This window comes from Rousettus aegyptiacus, unplaced genomic scaffold (assembly GCF_014176215.1).
Source record: "Rousettus aegyptiacus isolate mRouAeg1 unplaced genomic scaffold, mRouAeg1.p scaffold_m13_p_6, whole genome shotgun sequence".
In the NCBI taxonomy this organism is placed as follows: domain Eukaryota; kingdom Metazoa; phylum Chordata; class Mammalia; order Chiroptera; family Pteropodidae; genus Rousettus; species Rousettus aegyptiacus.
Window position 1 is genome coordinate 110,037,675 of NW_023416309.1, and position 17,179 is coordinate 110,054,853.

General features: G+C 58.1%; 1 protein-coding gene across 2 annotated transcripts in view; it reads right to left on the bottom strand.

Annotated features, from left to right (window-relative positions):
- The window catches only part of SDK2 (sidekick cell adhesion molecule 2), a 233,402-nt gene extending 220,335 nt beyond the window's left edge, over nucleotides 1-13,067 (bottom strand). For both annotated transcript variants that reach the window (XM_016143599.2, XM_016143598.2), the window contains exon 1: nucleotides 12,630-13,067. In XM_016143599.2, the coding sequence (XP_015999085.2) occupies nucleotides 12,630-12,693 (64 nt within the window). In that variant the 5' untranslated portion in view covers nucleotides 12,694-13,067. The remainder of the gene's footprint in view (nucleotides 1-12,629) is intronic.
- Between the last annotated feature and the right edge of the window lie 4,112 nt (nucleotides 13,068-17,179).

Here is a 17,179-nt window from a genome sequence, read left to right on the forward strand (position 1 = left end):
GGTACAAGATCAACGTGTCGAAATCAGCCGCATTTCTACATCCTAGAGACAAACAACTGGGAGTTGAAATAAAAAATAATGTTTACAATTGCATCAGCAATATGAAATATTTAGGGCTAAATCTGACAAGCAATGCGCAAAGCCTGTATACTCTGAAGCCCACGACGCTTTGCTGAACGAAGCCGAAGAATTACAGAGTGGCATTCTAGCCCGTGTTCCTGGGCCGGGAGACCCGACGTGATCCAGATGTGAACGCTCGTTTCCATCTGTATTATCAATGCAGTCCCCATCGGACATCCCAGCGGGATTTTCAGAAAAAAAAAAATCTGATTCTGAAATTCATATGCAAATGTAAACTGATTCTGAAGACAGAGAAGCTGATTCTAAGATCCATATGGAAATGCACAAGCCCTAGAATAGCCCAAACAACTCTGAGAAAGAACAAAGTCAGAGAACGAACGGGACTCGGTTTCGAAGCTTATCATAAAGCTACGGTAACCAAGATTGTGTGCAAAGGGTGGAAAGACAGACGGATAGGCAAACGTAGCCAATAAGAGTGTCCAGAAACAGGGCCGCACACATATGGACAACTGACGTTCAATAAAGGGACAGAGGTGATTCAGTGGTACAGGGGACGTTTTCAAAAAATGAAGCCGGAACAGCTGGAGACTCATTTGGAAAGAAGAGAAAATAAAATAAAGAAAAGAAATCTCTCTCTCTCCCAGGCAGAGAAATAAAGGCCCAAGGAAGCTTTCGGTGCTGATGGCTATGTCTGTGATCCTGATTTTGGTGACGATTTTGGGTGTCACCTACAAGTCGAAAGCGATCAGGTTGCACTTTTTAAGTGTGTCCAGGTACTTATGTCAAAACACAGGAAGACGGGACTCCACCGTCCTAAAAGACCTTAGCTCCAGGGTCACCGCTCCATAAAGCCTCTGCTCAGGTCACCCTTCCGGACCCCTGGTCACCTGCATCCCTCCTTCTCCTAGCCCCTTTCACAAAGCCCCGTAGTACCCACCACATGCTTGAAACCCTCACTTGACGGTCAACGGTTTGACAGCGGGGACCTGCCTTAGCCTTCTCTGGATCTCAGGCACCGTGTTTGGCACACAGTAGGTGCTTAGAAAATGCTTGATGAGCCACTTAGAGGTTCATGGCGTTTGTTACCCGTCAACACAGTGGGGTTGTTTTGGAGCTTCTAGCAAAAGCTGCTTCCGCCATGATAACTTCGCTCCCGGCCCTTCTCCACCCAGGAAGAAGGCCTCTGGGTGGGGCTTTTGGTCTTTTAAGGGAAGATGTCGGGAGCAAGAGCCTCTAGGGGTGAAGCGAGCAGAGGTGGAGCACCTCTCCCGAGCCAGGCCACGCGGGATTTCCCATGTTGTCTTACTCAGGCTTCCCTATAGTCCTCTGCGGTAGAAGCCGAGTCCACCTGGGCCACCACTGCAGCACCCCGACTTCTCCGCAAACCTCTAGGCTAGTCCTTCTCGAAGTGTGGTGTCCCGGAACAGTGAGTGGCAGCAGCATCACCTGGGAACTTGTCAGCAACGCACATCCCCAGGTCCCACCCCGACTGGCCACATCGGAAGTGCTGGGGGCGGGGCTTGAGGATGTGCCCTCTAGCAAGCCCTCCAGGGCATGCGATGCCAGCTTGGGTGTGCATCCCACTGCTCCAGGCCACCTATTCGTGAGGCAGGTTCCACCTGGGCTCCAAGAATGTACCCCCGAGGCCCCAGATGCAAGGGCATCCCTCAATCATCCGGCCTTCCTTCAATACCCAGGTGCCCCAAGGCCCGGCACCAAGATGGGGCCACTGCCTTCCCCGCTCCGTCAGCATCTCAGAGGCATGTCTGGGCTGTGGCTTGGACTTCTCCCCTGAGCTCGGAGGATCCAGGGCCCCTTGAGCTCCTCCATAGCAGAGGGGCAAGGCAAGTTGGAGTCCAAGGCCTGCACCCCGCACCCTGGGGCAGACATTCCACGTTCCTGGACAGACAATAAGTCCTAACATTGCGGACGAGGTGGCGGGCAGGGGGGCGCAGACAATGGGCCTGTGTTTCTCCCCACGCCTTCCCGCGGCAGCTCTCAGCCAGAGCTCTGCAAGGGAGCTGGCCCATCAGAAGCACATCGGTTCACCCAATGAGTCCACTCGCCTCTGCCCAAGGCCCGGGCCGAGGCCAGGGCCCTTATCACACTGTCCCTGACACCCTGGGGCTGAACAATGCTCCTTTTTCCTGGAGGTTTCTAGCACCTTCTAGGTTCTTCATCCACCCAGGGCTTAGGGAAAAGGGGTTAAGTGCTGACAACCTCTCTCCTTCCCCTCAACATCCAGACCTCTGTCTTCCTGGGGTAGGGCGGGGGGAGCAGGCAGTGGACAGAGCCATCCAGCCACGCGGAGCCACGGCCAGAAGTGGCTGCTCTCGCCCTGGCTGATTTCTCTTCATTAGTGCAATCACATCAGCACTGACAGCGGCGTATTTATTACCGTCCCGACGACAACCGTTTTTCACCCAGTGATGCACAGCCCGATAATGAGCTTGGGGCAGAGCTCATACAGAACTCCCCAGCAGCTCCAGGGCCTCGATGGCCTGCCTGCCCAGCCCGCCCCCCGCCTACACGCGCTCTGCCAGGGCTGGGAGAAGGGGCTCCGAATGGGAAGGTCAAGGGCCACTCAGCTGTGCGCATGCCGCCCGTGGGGAGGAGACTGCAAGGTTGACTGAGCGAGGAGTCGTGAGCGCTGGGCACGGTCAGCGGCACCTCCTCCGATCACATGCTGAGTCCCCGAGTCACGGCAGCGAGACATGTAAGCAGGGCTGGGGAAGGCTGGCTGACCGGCAGAGCCTGGGAGTGTAGGGGTGCTTGGGGGTCTGCTTCTGGAAGCCCAAGAGCCTCAAGAGGAGTCAGGAGATTGGAATCAATGATCGTGAACATCTGGTTAGCCCTGCAGGGGCAGGGCACAGAGCTCGGGGCTGCCGGAGCTGCTGTAGGGATGCAAAGCCCAGGAAGGCCCTGCTCGGCCAGAGGGTGGTCTCCTGGTAAACTCGGCTCTCCCGGAAGACACCCATGCATTCGCGAGTGTGTACAGTGCCCACGGGCATCACAGGCCTCCTGCTACAAGAGTCCTCAGGCCCTCATTCAGTGCCCTGCCCCTGGCTCTTCTTCCATCATGACCGTAACAGTGTGGTTGATGCGCTGGACGGCTTGCCCGGTCAAGCACCTCTCCCGGTCCAGGGAGAGGCCGGGAGACAGGCCTCTTAATGGTATGGAGCGGACGGGCTGATGCTAAGACAAACATCGATCACCCTGGCAGCAGGGTCACCTAGGGAGGGACCAACAGCCTTACCCTCGTACCCACCACCCTGGAAGGCCACAGACCAGTCGTGGTGGATGGTTATAGTGGCCCAGGCTCGATTACGGTTGGGACACAACTGCTTTAGGAGGTAGATTTGTGTACAAAACATTGTAGAAGATGTTAAATACAAATGTTTGAAATGTGTGTGAGTGCGCGCGCACGTGCGTGTGTGTAAGCATCTTAGAATTTTACAGATAATGCGACCTACGAGATCACCTCATTGAAGTTTTTCAAAACCCACTTTGCCATGTATCTCCGGGGGTCCAGGAAGCCACGAGGCAGGCGTATCACATCTTCCAGCAGCATCCATTAGCTTAAAAATATCCTTTGTGTGTTAAAATAGAATTTGGATAGACTATGGGATGGGATGCGATAACATGTAAAAATGTTATAAAGGTAAAGGTCGCGCAGACAGCGGGCAGCTTCTGGCTGCAGGGCCAGACCCCCCACGACATGTGTCCACCTCGTCCATCATGGAAGAGCTCGGCCATGCTGTATTTATGCCTCGCATTCTCCCAGTGCGGATACAGGGACCTAAAGCAACTCCATGTGAATCGGTCACAGCCTCTGAGGCCCACAGAGCACCACAAGCCAATCTTCCCTCTGGCCTGACTCTTACCTCTGCAGCACCCTTCTTTTACAGGGTTAAGTTCATTAATGGGAACAATAAGTTATATCTAAAGCCTCCATCCTTGTTGATGAAGGGTTATTATCTAAACTCAAGGAGTTTGTAATTAAAGAAATCAGTCACGTGCCCATTAAAGGATAATTCAGAATCAACAAGGCCAAAGTACCAAAGGAGACATCTAGACTGGGGGGGCTCTGGGTTCCCCTAGAGAGAGGAGAGGCCCTCCAGGCCGCACCCCGTGCTCTACCCCTATGCCCAGCCTAGCTGAGGAGAAGCCTGTGGGCAAACGAGACAACTCCCTAACCCCACGCAGCGTGGTGAGCCATTCCTGGGCATGGATGTCTCGATCCAAAGCAATGGCCCGAGAAGCAGCTGACCCCCATTCACTGTCTTCCTTACATGCCAGGTGACCTTGGCAAGTTACTTAATCTTTCTGAACTTCAGCGCTAACAAGGTTAATAATATTAATACGTTCTGGCTAAACGCCTTCATAGGTTGGGGTGACGAAAAAATGAGATGTCTGTGAAAGCTGCCCAGAGAAATCTGAGGTTCTGTGAAAGGACCAAGTAAAACATCGACCTCACGGTCTGCACTGCCGGTGGTGGCTTCCTATGCGGGTTCTCTGTGGCGCGGCTGCATTTTAAGTTAGAGGCAGAGAATGGCTTAACCAAATAAATAAATCCCTAACAGTGGAAGTTTAGATGCCACTGGAAGGCCTATGAGAGACGAAGGAAGCAGAAGCATTTGGAGACAGAGCACACATCAAACTGCAGGCCCGAAGTCGGCCCTGCTTCCCAGACACCAAGATGACATTAACGACAATAACGATCACTTATTCAGTGTTTATTATGCGCAGGGTGCTGTCCTAAGAGCTTAGCGTATCTCATTAAACCCTGTCACAACCCCGTGAGCTAAGGACTACTGTTATCCCCGTTTTACACATGAAGAAACTGAGGCACAGACAGGCTGCGTAACTCATCCAAGGACGCCCAACCCATAAATGACAAGGAGGATTTGAACCCGGGGAGCAGCCCTGTTTCAGGCTCCTTGGAGGCCTGTGCCGTCCCGCCGGAACCCCCTGATAGCACACCCCAGATTGGCTCCCCCAGTCCAGAGCAGGACATGGGGCATCTGCACCAGACTCATACTGACTCACGCTACGTGGGGACAGCCCGGGTGCCCAGGTGCCCAGGTGCCCAGCCCTGGCTCTGATGACCACTCCGAGTCTGCACAGCACAACTGCCTCCCTCATTCGCACAGCTGCACCTCCGCGGAGGTGCCCCGGGGAGGAAGGTCCAGGCTTCTGACTCCGGCGGGCCCTGGAGAGTCACCTGTGTCCACCCCAGAAGCCAGATTCCCTGAATGGGCTGAGTTATGGCAAATCATATTTCCTCCCCTTAGGGTTATCACATCATCAAAATTTCATCACCCCTCTGGGTCGCTAATAGCTTTCTATACGGCTTCAGGCTTTTATCGCTTACTGCCCTGCCCCATTCAGTCCAGAAGACCTGTGTGGCTCGGGCACGGGCAAGCCAGTCATGTACGCCCCAAGTGACCTTAAGCAGTCTCCCAAACATCTCGATGTCACCCCCGCCCCCAGGACGGGGATGCAGGGGAAGGAGGAGAGGAGCAGAAGGAGGAGGGGGCTCCCGTTCTGACCTCTTGAACTCTGCCGGTGAGGACATGACTAGAATGGAGGCCAGCGGCAGGAGGAGCAGGAATTCCGGGGCTGTTTCTGCTCCCGTCCTGGGCCAGCCTCAGTCTCCCAACAGCACGACTGTCTGAGCACCTCTCGCTGGGGAGATAACCAGCGAAGGATGCCCTGGAGGCAAAGGGCAGCCTGGGACAGTGGAAAGGTGACAGGCGCTGGGGTCAGAGAGCCGGGGTTCACATCCTGACCCCTTACTTCCTGGCTGTGGGGCCTTGGACGGTTAATTGCTCTGAGCCTCAGTTTACCTACATGTTGGAGCTGAGGGAGCACGGAGGCAGGTAATGCTTGTAATGCACCCAACGTCATCTGACAGGTGGAACTGTGCAGCAAACGTGGGTGCCCTCCACCTCCGTAGGTCCCTAGGATGAGGAAATCATTCTAAACTGGGGATGCGGCAAACGGTAGCAGGGCAAAAAGAAGATGCAGGTGAAAAACAGAGTAAAATTCCAGGGGGAAAATCCGAAAGGTAAATGCAGCCCGACATGCTATCCGAAGACTATCCGGAGGGGTAAACTCAGAGCACAGATATGGTTAAACTAGCTTATTAAGTGCCGGTGATACGCCGGGCTCCGTGCCGAGTGCTCCGCCCCTGCTCTTCCACTGACTTCTGGGGTTCGGACAAGGAAATGGGAGTTGCCAGTGTAAGCGACGGAACCCACAGTGGCAAACAAATAACACGAAGGCAGAGCCTGAACCCAGGTCGGCCCAGGTCCAAAGCACTGACCACTACACATGCTACTTCTCAAGTGCTTAAGGAAAAAAAAAACCCTACAAAGCGAGGAGGTAATAGCACAGACTGGGGGGAACTTGGGGATGCTTTAGGGGTGGCCCTGCTTTCTTGCAGAAAGCAGTCCCCTCACATGCACTGCTACAGGCCACAGCGTCATCTCGGCAGTTATGAAGGAATGCTAGACATCGCCAGGGCACACAGAGATGCTGGTCTCTTTTCCAGCGCTCAGAAGCCCTGTACTTTGCAGCTCCCTTGCCTTTGGGCGGGACCATGTGATCAGCTCTGGCCAATGGGCTCCAGGGGGATGTGATACGGGCTTGTAGCATTTAATTGCTGATGCAAGTCTTCCTCTCTCATGGATGTCAAATGGTATCTCCATGCACAGGTGGGCATAACCCCCAAATCTATATCTGTCTTCCCAATTTCCTCCGTATCACACAGGTGGAGTTCAACTGGTAGGGATTCAGCAACGATCCGGGGGTCACCCACCCCAGAGGTCAGGCTGCTAGAAGCAGCTTCACCGGTTGGGCCAGAGGCAGGAAGAGCTGGGAACAGGGGTGAGAAAGCCCGAGCAGGGGGCTCTGGGTTTCGAAGGTGACACTACTCTATATTCTGCGTAAGCCTCAGCTGGGATCTCTGGAGGGCAGGGCTCCCATCCTTGGGGTGCACGGCTGTGCACTGCAGTGAGGGCTCCATGGCATGGCTGTATGCGATGCACAGATGAACCCCTGAGAATGAGTGGGGGGCCGGAGAGGAAGCTGGAGAAGTAGGCCGAGGCCAGATGGCCAAGGGCTTTATACCTTAGATAAATGTCCATGCGTTCACTCATTTATTCTTCATTCACTCATTCACATTTGTCGAGCTCCTTCTCTGTGACAGGCACTGCCCTAGCAACTGAGGATACGGCAGTGAATAAAATGAAGCCCCTGCCCTCATCAGAGAAACCAACAATGAACAAACAAACAAGTCAACATACGTCCGACGGAGCTGGGTGTCATGGAGAAAATAAAGCAGGGTAAAGGGTGGGTGCTTGAAGGTGCCGCGTTATATGGGGAGCTTAGGTATGGTCAGGGACATTAGGGGAAGGCCTGAAGGGAGTGGGCAGCGGGCCTGGCAGGCATCTGGGAGGGGCGAGCATGGCCACAGGGATGGCAGGGACTTCAAGTGTCAGATGGCAAACCAGAGCTAGACTAGCAAGTTCTAGGAGCAGAAAGGCTGATTACGGGAGTGAGTGAAGGTGAGGCTGGGGAGGAGGCCTGTGTGCGGGCCGGGAAGGGGTATGGATGACGACCCCCCCCCAAACCGTGGCGTCAACACATTATGAGGACTTAACATTCGTTAAGAGCATTGTAAAAGTGATTGGGATCGTCTCGCTTAATGTCAAAAAGAAAACGCGACAAGGTAGATATGCTTCTTGTTGACCATTTCTTCATTTTACAGATGAGAAAACTGAGCCTCTGCTCAAGGTTGCTCAGAGGTGGAGGCAGGGTTCAAAGGAAACGGAACCCAGACTGGGGGGGCGGGGCCATCCGACATGTTGGTGGCCCCAGTACCAGAAGGGGGGCGCCTTGCAGGGCTCCCAGGCCCAGAGGGAGGTTTTCGGGCCCAGACACCTGGCTAGGGGAGTCCAAGGAGCGGAGATGTGCAGCCCCTCCCTCCCCGCCAGGCCCCGTCCCTCGCCCAGCGCCACTCGCTGGCCCTGCCTTCTGCCCAGCGTGTGGACAGGAGGGGTGGGGCGACAAGGAGCAACCAGGACGGCTCGGCGGCCCGGCCTGTTTTCCTTTCCATTGCAGGCTGCGGGGCGCTGCCGGCAGTTGCCGCTGGCCCATTTGTTGCTATTGGCATCCCAAGGCCCCAAATTACGATGACTAATTCCCACCACTTTAGGCAGCTTCGGGGCTGTCTGCGGCGCTGTGCTCCAGGAGGAGCGAGGATGGAAATCCCACAGCAGCACCCTAACACCCAGCATCGATTCCAGCTCAGTCTCCCGACTCCCTGAGGGACCAGGAGTCCAAGGGATGGAGAGGGAGGAGGTTCCAGCCAATCAGAGCTCTCCGTCAACTGCAGCCAAACCCTAGGATACCCAGCCACAAGAGGCCAATTTCTTCATCAACATAGAGTCCAACTGTCTACCAACTAGCTTGTTTTGTACGCTAGTGAGTCCTCCATCACCAGGAGTATGCAAGCAGACACCAGAAGGCCACTTGTCCCACATTTATGGGTAGCAGACTTTTCATGTTTCTTTCAAGTCAAGTGCACTGATTCACATTAGTCCTGAGGACGGAGAATGAGTTCATTGTCCCTTACCATTTAGCTGACAGCCCAACTGTGTCCTGTGGTACAAAGTCAAATGCATACCAATACAGTTTAACACATCATTTTCAAGTCCGCTGTTCGGGCGCTGTTGAAACAGAGAACGGCTGTAAAGGACTTGGCCTCTTTCCCAGCCTCCCTTCCCTGATGGAACAAGGCTCCTGGCCTCACTCTGGCCTTCCAGGAGAGGACATGGGGAGAGGCGGTCGATAAATATTTGCCGAACAAATGCATGAAAGAGAGGGCTTCTGAGGCAGGTGTCAGAAGCACCAAACTGTGTTACTCATAACCACAGCCGGAACGTTCCAGACTCCCCGGCTGAAGGCAAGGGCGCACAGGGCCAGGGAGAGACGGGCGTGGGGCAGAGCCATGTCTCTGGCCCTGGGAGAGGGGGATGTAGGGAGCAGGGACACGGCCAGACCACTCTTGTGTGAGTGTGGGGCTTCTGACACGTACCAGCTGAGCCCCAGGCAAGCATGCCACTCGGCCTTGTGGTAATTAGCAAGAGGCCCTGATCAATAAGTTATTTTTTGCTGTCAGTAATTAATAATTACAGCTTAGCCACACCATGTAATTAAACTTTCATCCTGCTCCCTCGAGTGCTGTTTGGCTTTTATTGTGATTAGCTCCCAGCACTAAACTTTCTCCCTTTGGAGCCTTCAGGAGCCTCCGGAGCTGGGCTTCCTAGTCCTCGTCAGGGTTCCTCCACTGCCTGGCCCACTCGGCTCACACCCTGGTTTGTTCCTCCCCCAGGTACCGTCCTCCTGAAAGGACCTTCCAGATCAGCTGGCGGGACTGCTACTGTCCTCCTTCCAGCCTCTTGGCCTCCTCGGGATGTCCACTAGTAGTCACCGAGCTTCGCAGCACATAAAAACCCTTAGAGACGTCTGCGAAAATGCAGACATCCAGGCTCACCCAGACGTCTGTGATCGGGGTACCCGGGAGTGGAGCCCAGGCCTGCTGGCCGACCACGATGGGACAGAGTGATGGAGCCACCGGAGGAAGTAAAAGAAGGGCCTCCAGGGAGGAGAAAGCATTCAAGGCCTTTTAGGTGGGTGGCCAGGAACCACTCCCCAGGGTGCGCTGGCTTATAGTGTAAAAACAATCGCCATCATAATTACCCTTTATTAAGTGCCGTCTTGGTGCCAGGCACTTGGCCTCTCCCCACCCCCGCGCCCCTACCTCCGCCACCCCAACACTTCGAATCCTCGAATTGACTCTGCTCTTCCTACAACATCGCTCACTTAGTTTGGGAAATGAGTGGGAATTGTGTGACATCCACTTGAGGGGAAAATGGTTAAATGGTGGCGTTCAGCATAAGTCCCCTGGGGACCCCGCAAGCCCACCCCAGCTGCCCAGGTACAATACCTTAAAAAAAAGAAAAAAAAAAAAAACTAGGTCTAGAGGAATCCAGCGGTGGCCAATGTGAGGTTTGTCCCAAGGGAGGCCGGCTGTCGGTCCCTCATCCTGTGTCATGATCGGAGAATGGGGCTCGTGCACTCGCAAGTGACCAACAGTGCTGGTGACTTCGACCACCCCAAAGGCTCATGACCATGGCCACAAACTTAAGGAGAAACTACTCTCTTAACCCCAAAGCAGATACGAAAGCACCCCCAGCCCCATGGCCGGCCCCTGCCCTCCACCCTAACACTCAAATGCAACGCTGACCCCGAGCTTGGGCCGAGACCAAGTCCCCACAATCCCCTGCACGGTTTGCCGCCTGGGAGACAAATGGAAGGCGAGGACCCCATGGAGGAAGAAAAACACTCTCTCAGACCAGAGGACACAAATGGAGCAGCAGGGGACCTTGGGCAGCCACTCTCAAAAAGACAGCAAACAGGAGAAGCCGGAGAGGGAGCGAATCAATCAAAGAGACCGTCACCGCGAGCCCCTTCCACAGGAGGCCCAGGGACAGAGGTAGCCTGGTCTTAACTTCGGCAGGACGGGTGGGATCTCGACTTCAGGTAGAGGGGACAGGTGTGGAGGTGGGGCATGGAAAAGACTTAATGACTCAAAAGGAGAGACCTTCAGGGGACCTGGGGACTGACTCCTTACGGGCCTGGCCCTAGATGCAACAAGCACTTGCGTGCCACCTGCCCAAGGAAATCATGCTGTCGCTGTAATTAAGTTAGAAGCATCCTACAGAGGCCGCCACCCCTCCGAGCACTTCCTGTCTCCTGCCTTTGGGCTGGTCACGCCGCGGGCTTCTCAGAGCAAAGCCATGAGGTGTCCCAGGGCAGCCTACAATCTGTTCCTATTCTGGCAGCCCCACAGTTCCTTGGGGACCCCGCAAGCCCACCCCAGCTGCAGATGGTCCTGGTTCCCGTGAGAGGGGGGCGCTTAGAACCCACTGCCCCCTCATCACGCAGCAGCCTCGATCAAGTCACTTAATGCCCCTGGACCTCACTTTCCCATCTGTTAAATGGCTACTTGAAAAAGATGACCTCTGAGGCCCCGCCTGCTGGAAGATTTTATGAAGACCATAAATATAATAATAACTTTTATTACTTTACATTTATAGGGCCCGTTAACAAAATTTCCAAGTGCTTTAATGTAAATTACCTTGTAAAATCCTCCCCTCAACCCTGTGGGCGCTGATTATTGTCATCTCTTTGATCTTGGCTCTCTGGCCTGCCTGACTCTGGGCGCACTGGGCCGGGTACCCCCACCCCGCTGAAGCCAGCCCAGAGGTAGGTGTGGCCCCTTTCGAGGCTGCCGGCTCCAAGGGCAAGCAGCCTTGGGGAGGGGGGCTCAGGCCCCTTCCCACGCCTGGAAGAGGGAAAGCCAAGTCCCTCGAGTCCCCGAGCCCAGTCCAGGCTTGTCTCCCTCCGCCCCCAGCAGGCGCCGCTCGGGCACCACTGGCACCGCTGTCTGGGTCTGCGAACCCCAAAGGCGAGGAAGCGCCCGCGCAGCCGCCCTCGCCTTCTGGGACCTGCCGGGGGACTGGGGGGATGGGGGACGTTTGGGCACCCGCTCTCTAGAGGGGGAACAGTGGGGATCACGCCTCCTCGTCCTTATCCTTCCTAACGCTCCCACCCCCGAAGCCCACCAAGCCCTTCTCCACCGCGAGGCTGCTCCAGGCGGCTACAGGTCCGAGCTGCGTTTGCAGAGACAATTGAGCGGCCAGTGGGAGCTGGAAGCAAAGGCAGGAGCCGTGTGTGTCTGGGGGGTGGGAGGGAGGAGGGCCTGAAACCCTTCCTGTGCACCTCCTCCCCGGTGGGTCCTGGACTGCACCGCGACCTGGGGGCTCCCTGCCCGCACCGCGGAGCGCCCCCGGTCCCAGCGGCCCGCCAGGCGGCCAGGCGCGGGCTCCGTACGTGGCCAGGCCCGGCGACCGCGCTCCCCGGGCGACCAGCCGGCACTCAGCGCCGGATTCAGGCTCCTTCTCGCCGCTCCCTCCGCCCCGGCTGGCCAGCGCCTGCCGGGCAGGGCCTTGCCTTCTCCGCGGCCACGGAGCCGGGAACCTGGAGCCCGGCCTGAGGAGCTCGCAGGAGCTGGGCGCTGAGCCGGGCAGGGAATGGCGCGCCCCTCCCTCGCCGGCCCGAGGGCACCCACAGCGGGTGGGGGAGTAGCGACACCCCCTCCCCGCCCCCCGCCGCCCTCATCTCAGGCTCTTCTCAGCCTCCCCGGGCGACGCCTCCCAGTACGGACCCTCACCTGCCCTCAGAAAGCCACAAGTCTCAGAAAGACTGCCCCACCCCACCCCCAGAGCCCCCCGAAACTCGAGGATGGGGTTCTGAAACTCCCTGGAGAGCGCTCTGCCCGGGCCAAGCCCGGTGTCCGGGAGGCCACGACGAGGCCAGCAGACTCCCGCCGCCCTCCCTCCGCGCGCCCCTTTGGTCCCCTCTCCGCCCCCTCCCCTGGCCCCCGCCTCAGCCCCACGTGGGGGTGGCCCTCCTACCTTGGGCTCCGGCCGGGGGGATCCGGTGCAAGGCCAGCAGAGTCCAGATCATCAGCCCCCACATGGTGACCAGTCCGGGTTGGGGGTGGGGGTTTCCTCTTTAGTGCTTTATAATCCTGGTGGGGTCCAATACCCCAGGGCTTCGTCCCAGGAGGCTGTCTACGCGGCTCCGGCCCGGGGCGGAATGTGCCCGGGAGGGGCAGCTCTGGCGACCCCGATCCTCTCTCGTCCTCTTTGGTCCAAGTCCGATACCGGCGGCGCGCCCGGAAGGCGAGGGGTGAGCCCAGAGAAAGGGAGAAGCCGTGCTCTCGGACTCGGGGCGCCTTCCTCCTTTAGCGCCCCAAGTCCGACTTGTTCTCTCCGGCAGGGCGGCCTCTGCGATTCGGCCGGGTCCCGGGCCGGGCTCCGGACTGAGAGGACAACTTCAGGAAACTTCCTCCAGTGGCCACGTTGCCCGCCCCCCGCCCCCACCCCGCCCCCTGGCTGGGTCGTCTGGGCGGACGAGTCACCGCTGTTCCAGGCGCCGGGCCCCCGGGGCCGGGCCGGGGCCGCGCGCGGCGGCAGACGCGGCTGCGGGGGTTCTTTCAGGGGCGCGGGTTTCGGGGGGCGCGGTTTGCATCGCGGTCCGAATCTCCCTGGAGCTGAAGTTTTCTTCTCGCTAACTTTGCAGGCGGCATCTGACGGGGCCGAGCCACCCCTGTCGGCTCCACGGTTCTGGCGCCCAATCCGGGGACTCTTCGGTCCGTCCCGAGGGCCCCGGGGCCGGGCGCGCCCTCGGCTCGGCGCCCAGCTGGCTAGCAAACTTTGCGGGTCCCGCGGCCCGGCGCGCAGCCCCGCGCGCCCATGTCCGCGCCGGCGGCGGGGCGGCGGGGACGGCTGCGGAGCCCGGCCGCCCGGGCTGCTCCCGGCGCCCGCGCGCGGAGCCTCCTGCCGGCCGGAGGACGGACCCCGGCGGCGCTGCCCTGCGCCGCGCCCCGGCCGGAGCTCTCGGCGAGACGCGCGGACAGCCCGGCGGGCAGCCCCGGCTCCGGGGGCGCGGCGCCTCCGCGCACCGCCCCGCGCTCGCCGACCGGCCCGGCGCGTGGAGCGGCGGCCGCCGCGCCAGCCGCAGCCCCAGCCCCAGCCCCAGCGCCTCGGCCGCGCCGCCGCCGCTCGCCGAGCCCGCCGCCCTCCGCTTCCCGGGCTCGGCGTCCGGAGAGCCGCTCCTGCCCGCGCCGAGCCGGAGCTGCGGGGGCAGCGTGAGCCGGGGACGAGCGCGGCGGAGGCGGAGGCGGCGACGCGGAGAGGGGGGCCGAGCGCTACCCAGTGGCCGCGACTGGAGAGCAGCCTCGGCGCGGGGAGGGCGGCGGCGGCGGCGGCGGCGGCGGCCCCGAGCCGGGCCCGGGAGCGAGCCCCGCAAAACACAACCCGTCGGCGTGGCCGCGGGCGCCCAGCGTTTCCGGGACCCGCCGGGGGGCAGCAGTGCCAGCCTCGCACCGCCAGGAGGGGACGCGCGCCAGCCCCTCCGCTCTCTGAGCCCCCCGCGCCTCCCGCAGAGGCCTCCTCGGATTCCCACTCTCCCGCATGGCCGGGAACCCCGGCAGCCTTCCCCGACATTGAGTGACAGGGGTAGAGGGTGTGTTGGGAAGAGGGGGTCGCTCAACTGGTAGATTCCAGTTTCTTCTTCCCAGGTCAAGCTTTCGAAAGTCTGGAAATGCTCAGGGCAGAGAGAAAGAAAGACAAAAGGGAGGCCAGAGACTTACAGATGGCTGAGAAAGTGAAGTCGGTGCCAAGGTCTCTGCATTCTTTGTCTCTTCCCGGCCGTTTGCAAAGGGTAGAAGAACGGAAATTGGTGAGAGAGCCGCACGGAGGAGTCCTGGGAGGCTTCCTCGTCGTGGTCCAGAGGAGTGAGCCGGGGGCCAGGACTCCCCATGGCCAGGAGCCCAGCTCCGAGTTGCAGGACCCAGTTCAACGTTCCTGGACACCAGACAGCTTTGCTTCCCTGGATCCCTTCCTCCGTTAAAAGAAATATATATGTTAAAAATAATATTTTATGATGGTTGGCATAAAGACATATTTATTAATATTACATACTCAAACATTTTCTTCAACCTAAAAGTTCATTTATTACTTCTGATTTTAAAAGACATATTTTCATGGGCCCCTAAACGCCTGTGCTCCCCGGCACTTGGCCTGCTGAGTCAGGTGGAGGGGTGGGCCCTGCCCACTTGTGTTACTGTTGGGAAGCAAAGAGCCATGAGACCCCCACCTTGGCCACAGCGCCTCCTCCTCAGTCCCTGGTGGCCCCCTCCACCCCAGGCGGCACCACTTCTGATGGCTGCGGAGTGCACACAGCCATCTAAAACATTTCTTCACCTGCCACAGAAAAAGAACTATGGTGTCCTCCTGAAAATGGCTGAGAAGCTAGCCTGCCTACTCTACAGTCCTTCAATCGCCTAATTCAGACAACATTTTGTCCCTGGCAACCTGTGCTCCATCCCAGGCCGAAACCCTTCTGATGGCTGATTGGTAAATGAGAGAGGGCTTTGAGGGCAGGTGGCCTAGATGTGGCCAGCCCTCCTTCCCCTTGATGGCTGCGCCATTGTCAGATGCGTTAGGGATGCCCAGCTGTGCCCCCCCACACACACACACCCACACACACGTGCTCTAACCACCCCAGCCTAGAGCCCAGGCCCTTCCCAGACCATGGTGAACAGCTGGTCTGCAGGGTGCTGTTTCACAGCTCGCTCACAGAGGGGGCCTGAGAGCTGGATTTGCCGGAACCTGTCCTCAGCCAGCAGAGGAGCAGAAAGGCTGAATCTCCCTGCTCAGAGGGTGGGAGCTCACATCATCGACACAACTGTCAGAAACCCCGGTGAAACCCACCCTCTTCGCGTCCAATCCCAGACTTCCGGCAGCCGGGAGTCTGATCTGGATGCTCCTGGGGTTCCAGACAGCATTTATCCTCTTCGTAGGAAGAGACCTGGTTGCACAACCATGTGTAGCCCTAGCACCTTCTTCCGGGAGTTTGATCCCCAAAGGCCAGGGCAGGGCACCAACCGGGGACTTGTGGGGAGGCTGGAGGTTTCCTTTCGTGATGGAAGTCACCAGGCATCCCACACTGTTAGCGGAGTAGATGGCACCCCACCAGCAGCTCTTAAGGCAAATCTGTCTCCATCCCTCTGGATGCGGAGAAGAGGACACATAGGCTCTTTCTGGCCTCAGCCTGGACACACACACACACACACACACACACACATACACACACACACACACGCATGTGTGCGTGTGAAGGGAACTGTCTGATTTTGCTTCTTATCAGAGTTTTGCTGGGCCAGGGCCAATTCGAGAGGGGCTCATGACTGGGAACGTCATTCGCAGACACCATGACCTCACTCTTGCCACCAGCGGTGTAATTAGAGGTTGCAAACGATCCGGTTCCATAGCGGCTGCTGCCTCAGGAGGAGCTGTGTGGCTTTCTCAGGCCTGTTGCAATGCTGTCCTTTCCGACAGGAGTCTGTGCCTACAGCTCTCCAGGAAGGCGCGGGACAGGGTCTGGCCCATCTCCCTCATCCCCAGAGCCAGCATCTCAGACATGTTCTGTCCCTATATTTCACTTTGAACATTTGAGTAAGGGGAGGGGCGTGGGGGTGGGCACGGTGGCAGAGAGTAACACAACTCATTTCGAACGAGAAGGGAAGGCATGAATCAGTCTGCTTCACCTTTCCCCTTCTCCCTTTTCAAGCGTGTTTGAAATGTCACTCTTCTCTTAGAAAAACCTTCGCCGAACCCCAACAGAGCCACTCTCTTAGCGTCGCGTCCCACACATGCAGCCGGGGAGAGAGAGTTACCGCGGAGCCTTGCCAGGGGCCTTTGGAGCAGGAGGTGCGTCGCACCACGTGCCAGCCATGAGCAAGAAGACAGAGTTCAGGACAGTGGGCTGGAGCTGCTCCATGTCACGGAAGGCCAGGCCCTCCCCACCCCGCAGTCCCTCGGCGGCGAACCCGTCCTCTGCTCCATTTCACAGACACAAACCAAAGGGCGGGCAGGGCACAGTCAGCTCTTCGATGTGGTCATTGTGTATCTTTTTCTATTTTCCATCTCAAATGTAACATCAAGTGGAACAGACTGTCCAGTTGCGGGGTCAGGCACAGACGCCATCAGTGGGGACCGGGCAGGCAGCACTGATACCGGAGGCGAGCGCACGTGCGTCTGCTCCCTGCCCCCTCCCTGTCCCCAGTCCCTTATCCCCTGCTCCCTACTTTCCAGGGTACTCTGGCTGCCACCCTCAGCCCAGAAGCCCACTCTGTGGTTGCTTTGCTGAGAATAAGGAGGCAGAGAGAGTGACCATCATTAGACAGGACTCAGCAGAGAAGAGAAATGAAGGAGAGACTAGAGGAGTCAGGATTGAAGTGGCCTTTAGACTAGGGCGAAATCTTCCAGCCTGCGTCTCTCCTTCCAGACACCACGCTCCCCAGCATCTCATTCTTCCCAGGCTGCTCTCGGGGTTGCCAAGGCGGCGGGGGGTGGGGAGGGGAGGACCCCCTCCCAGAGTAAGGACTTCCAGCAGA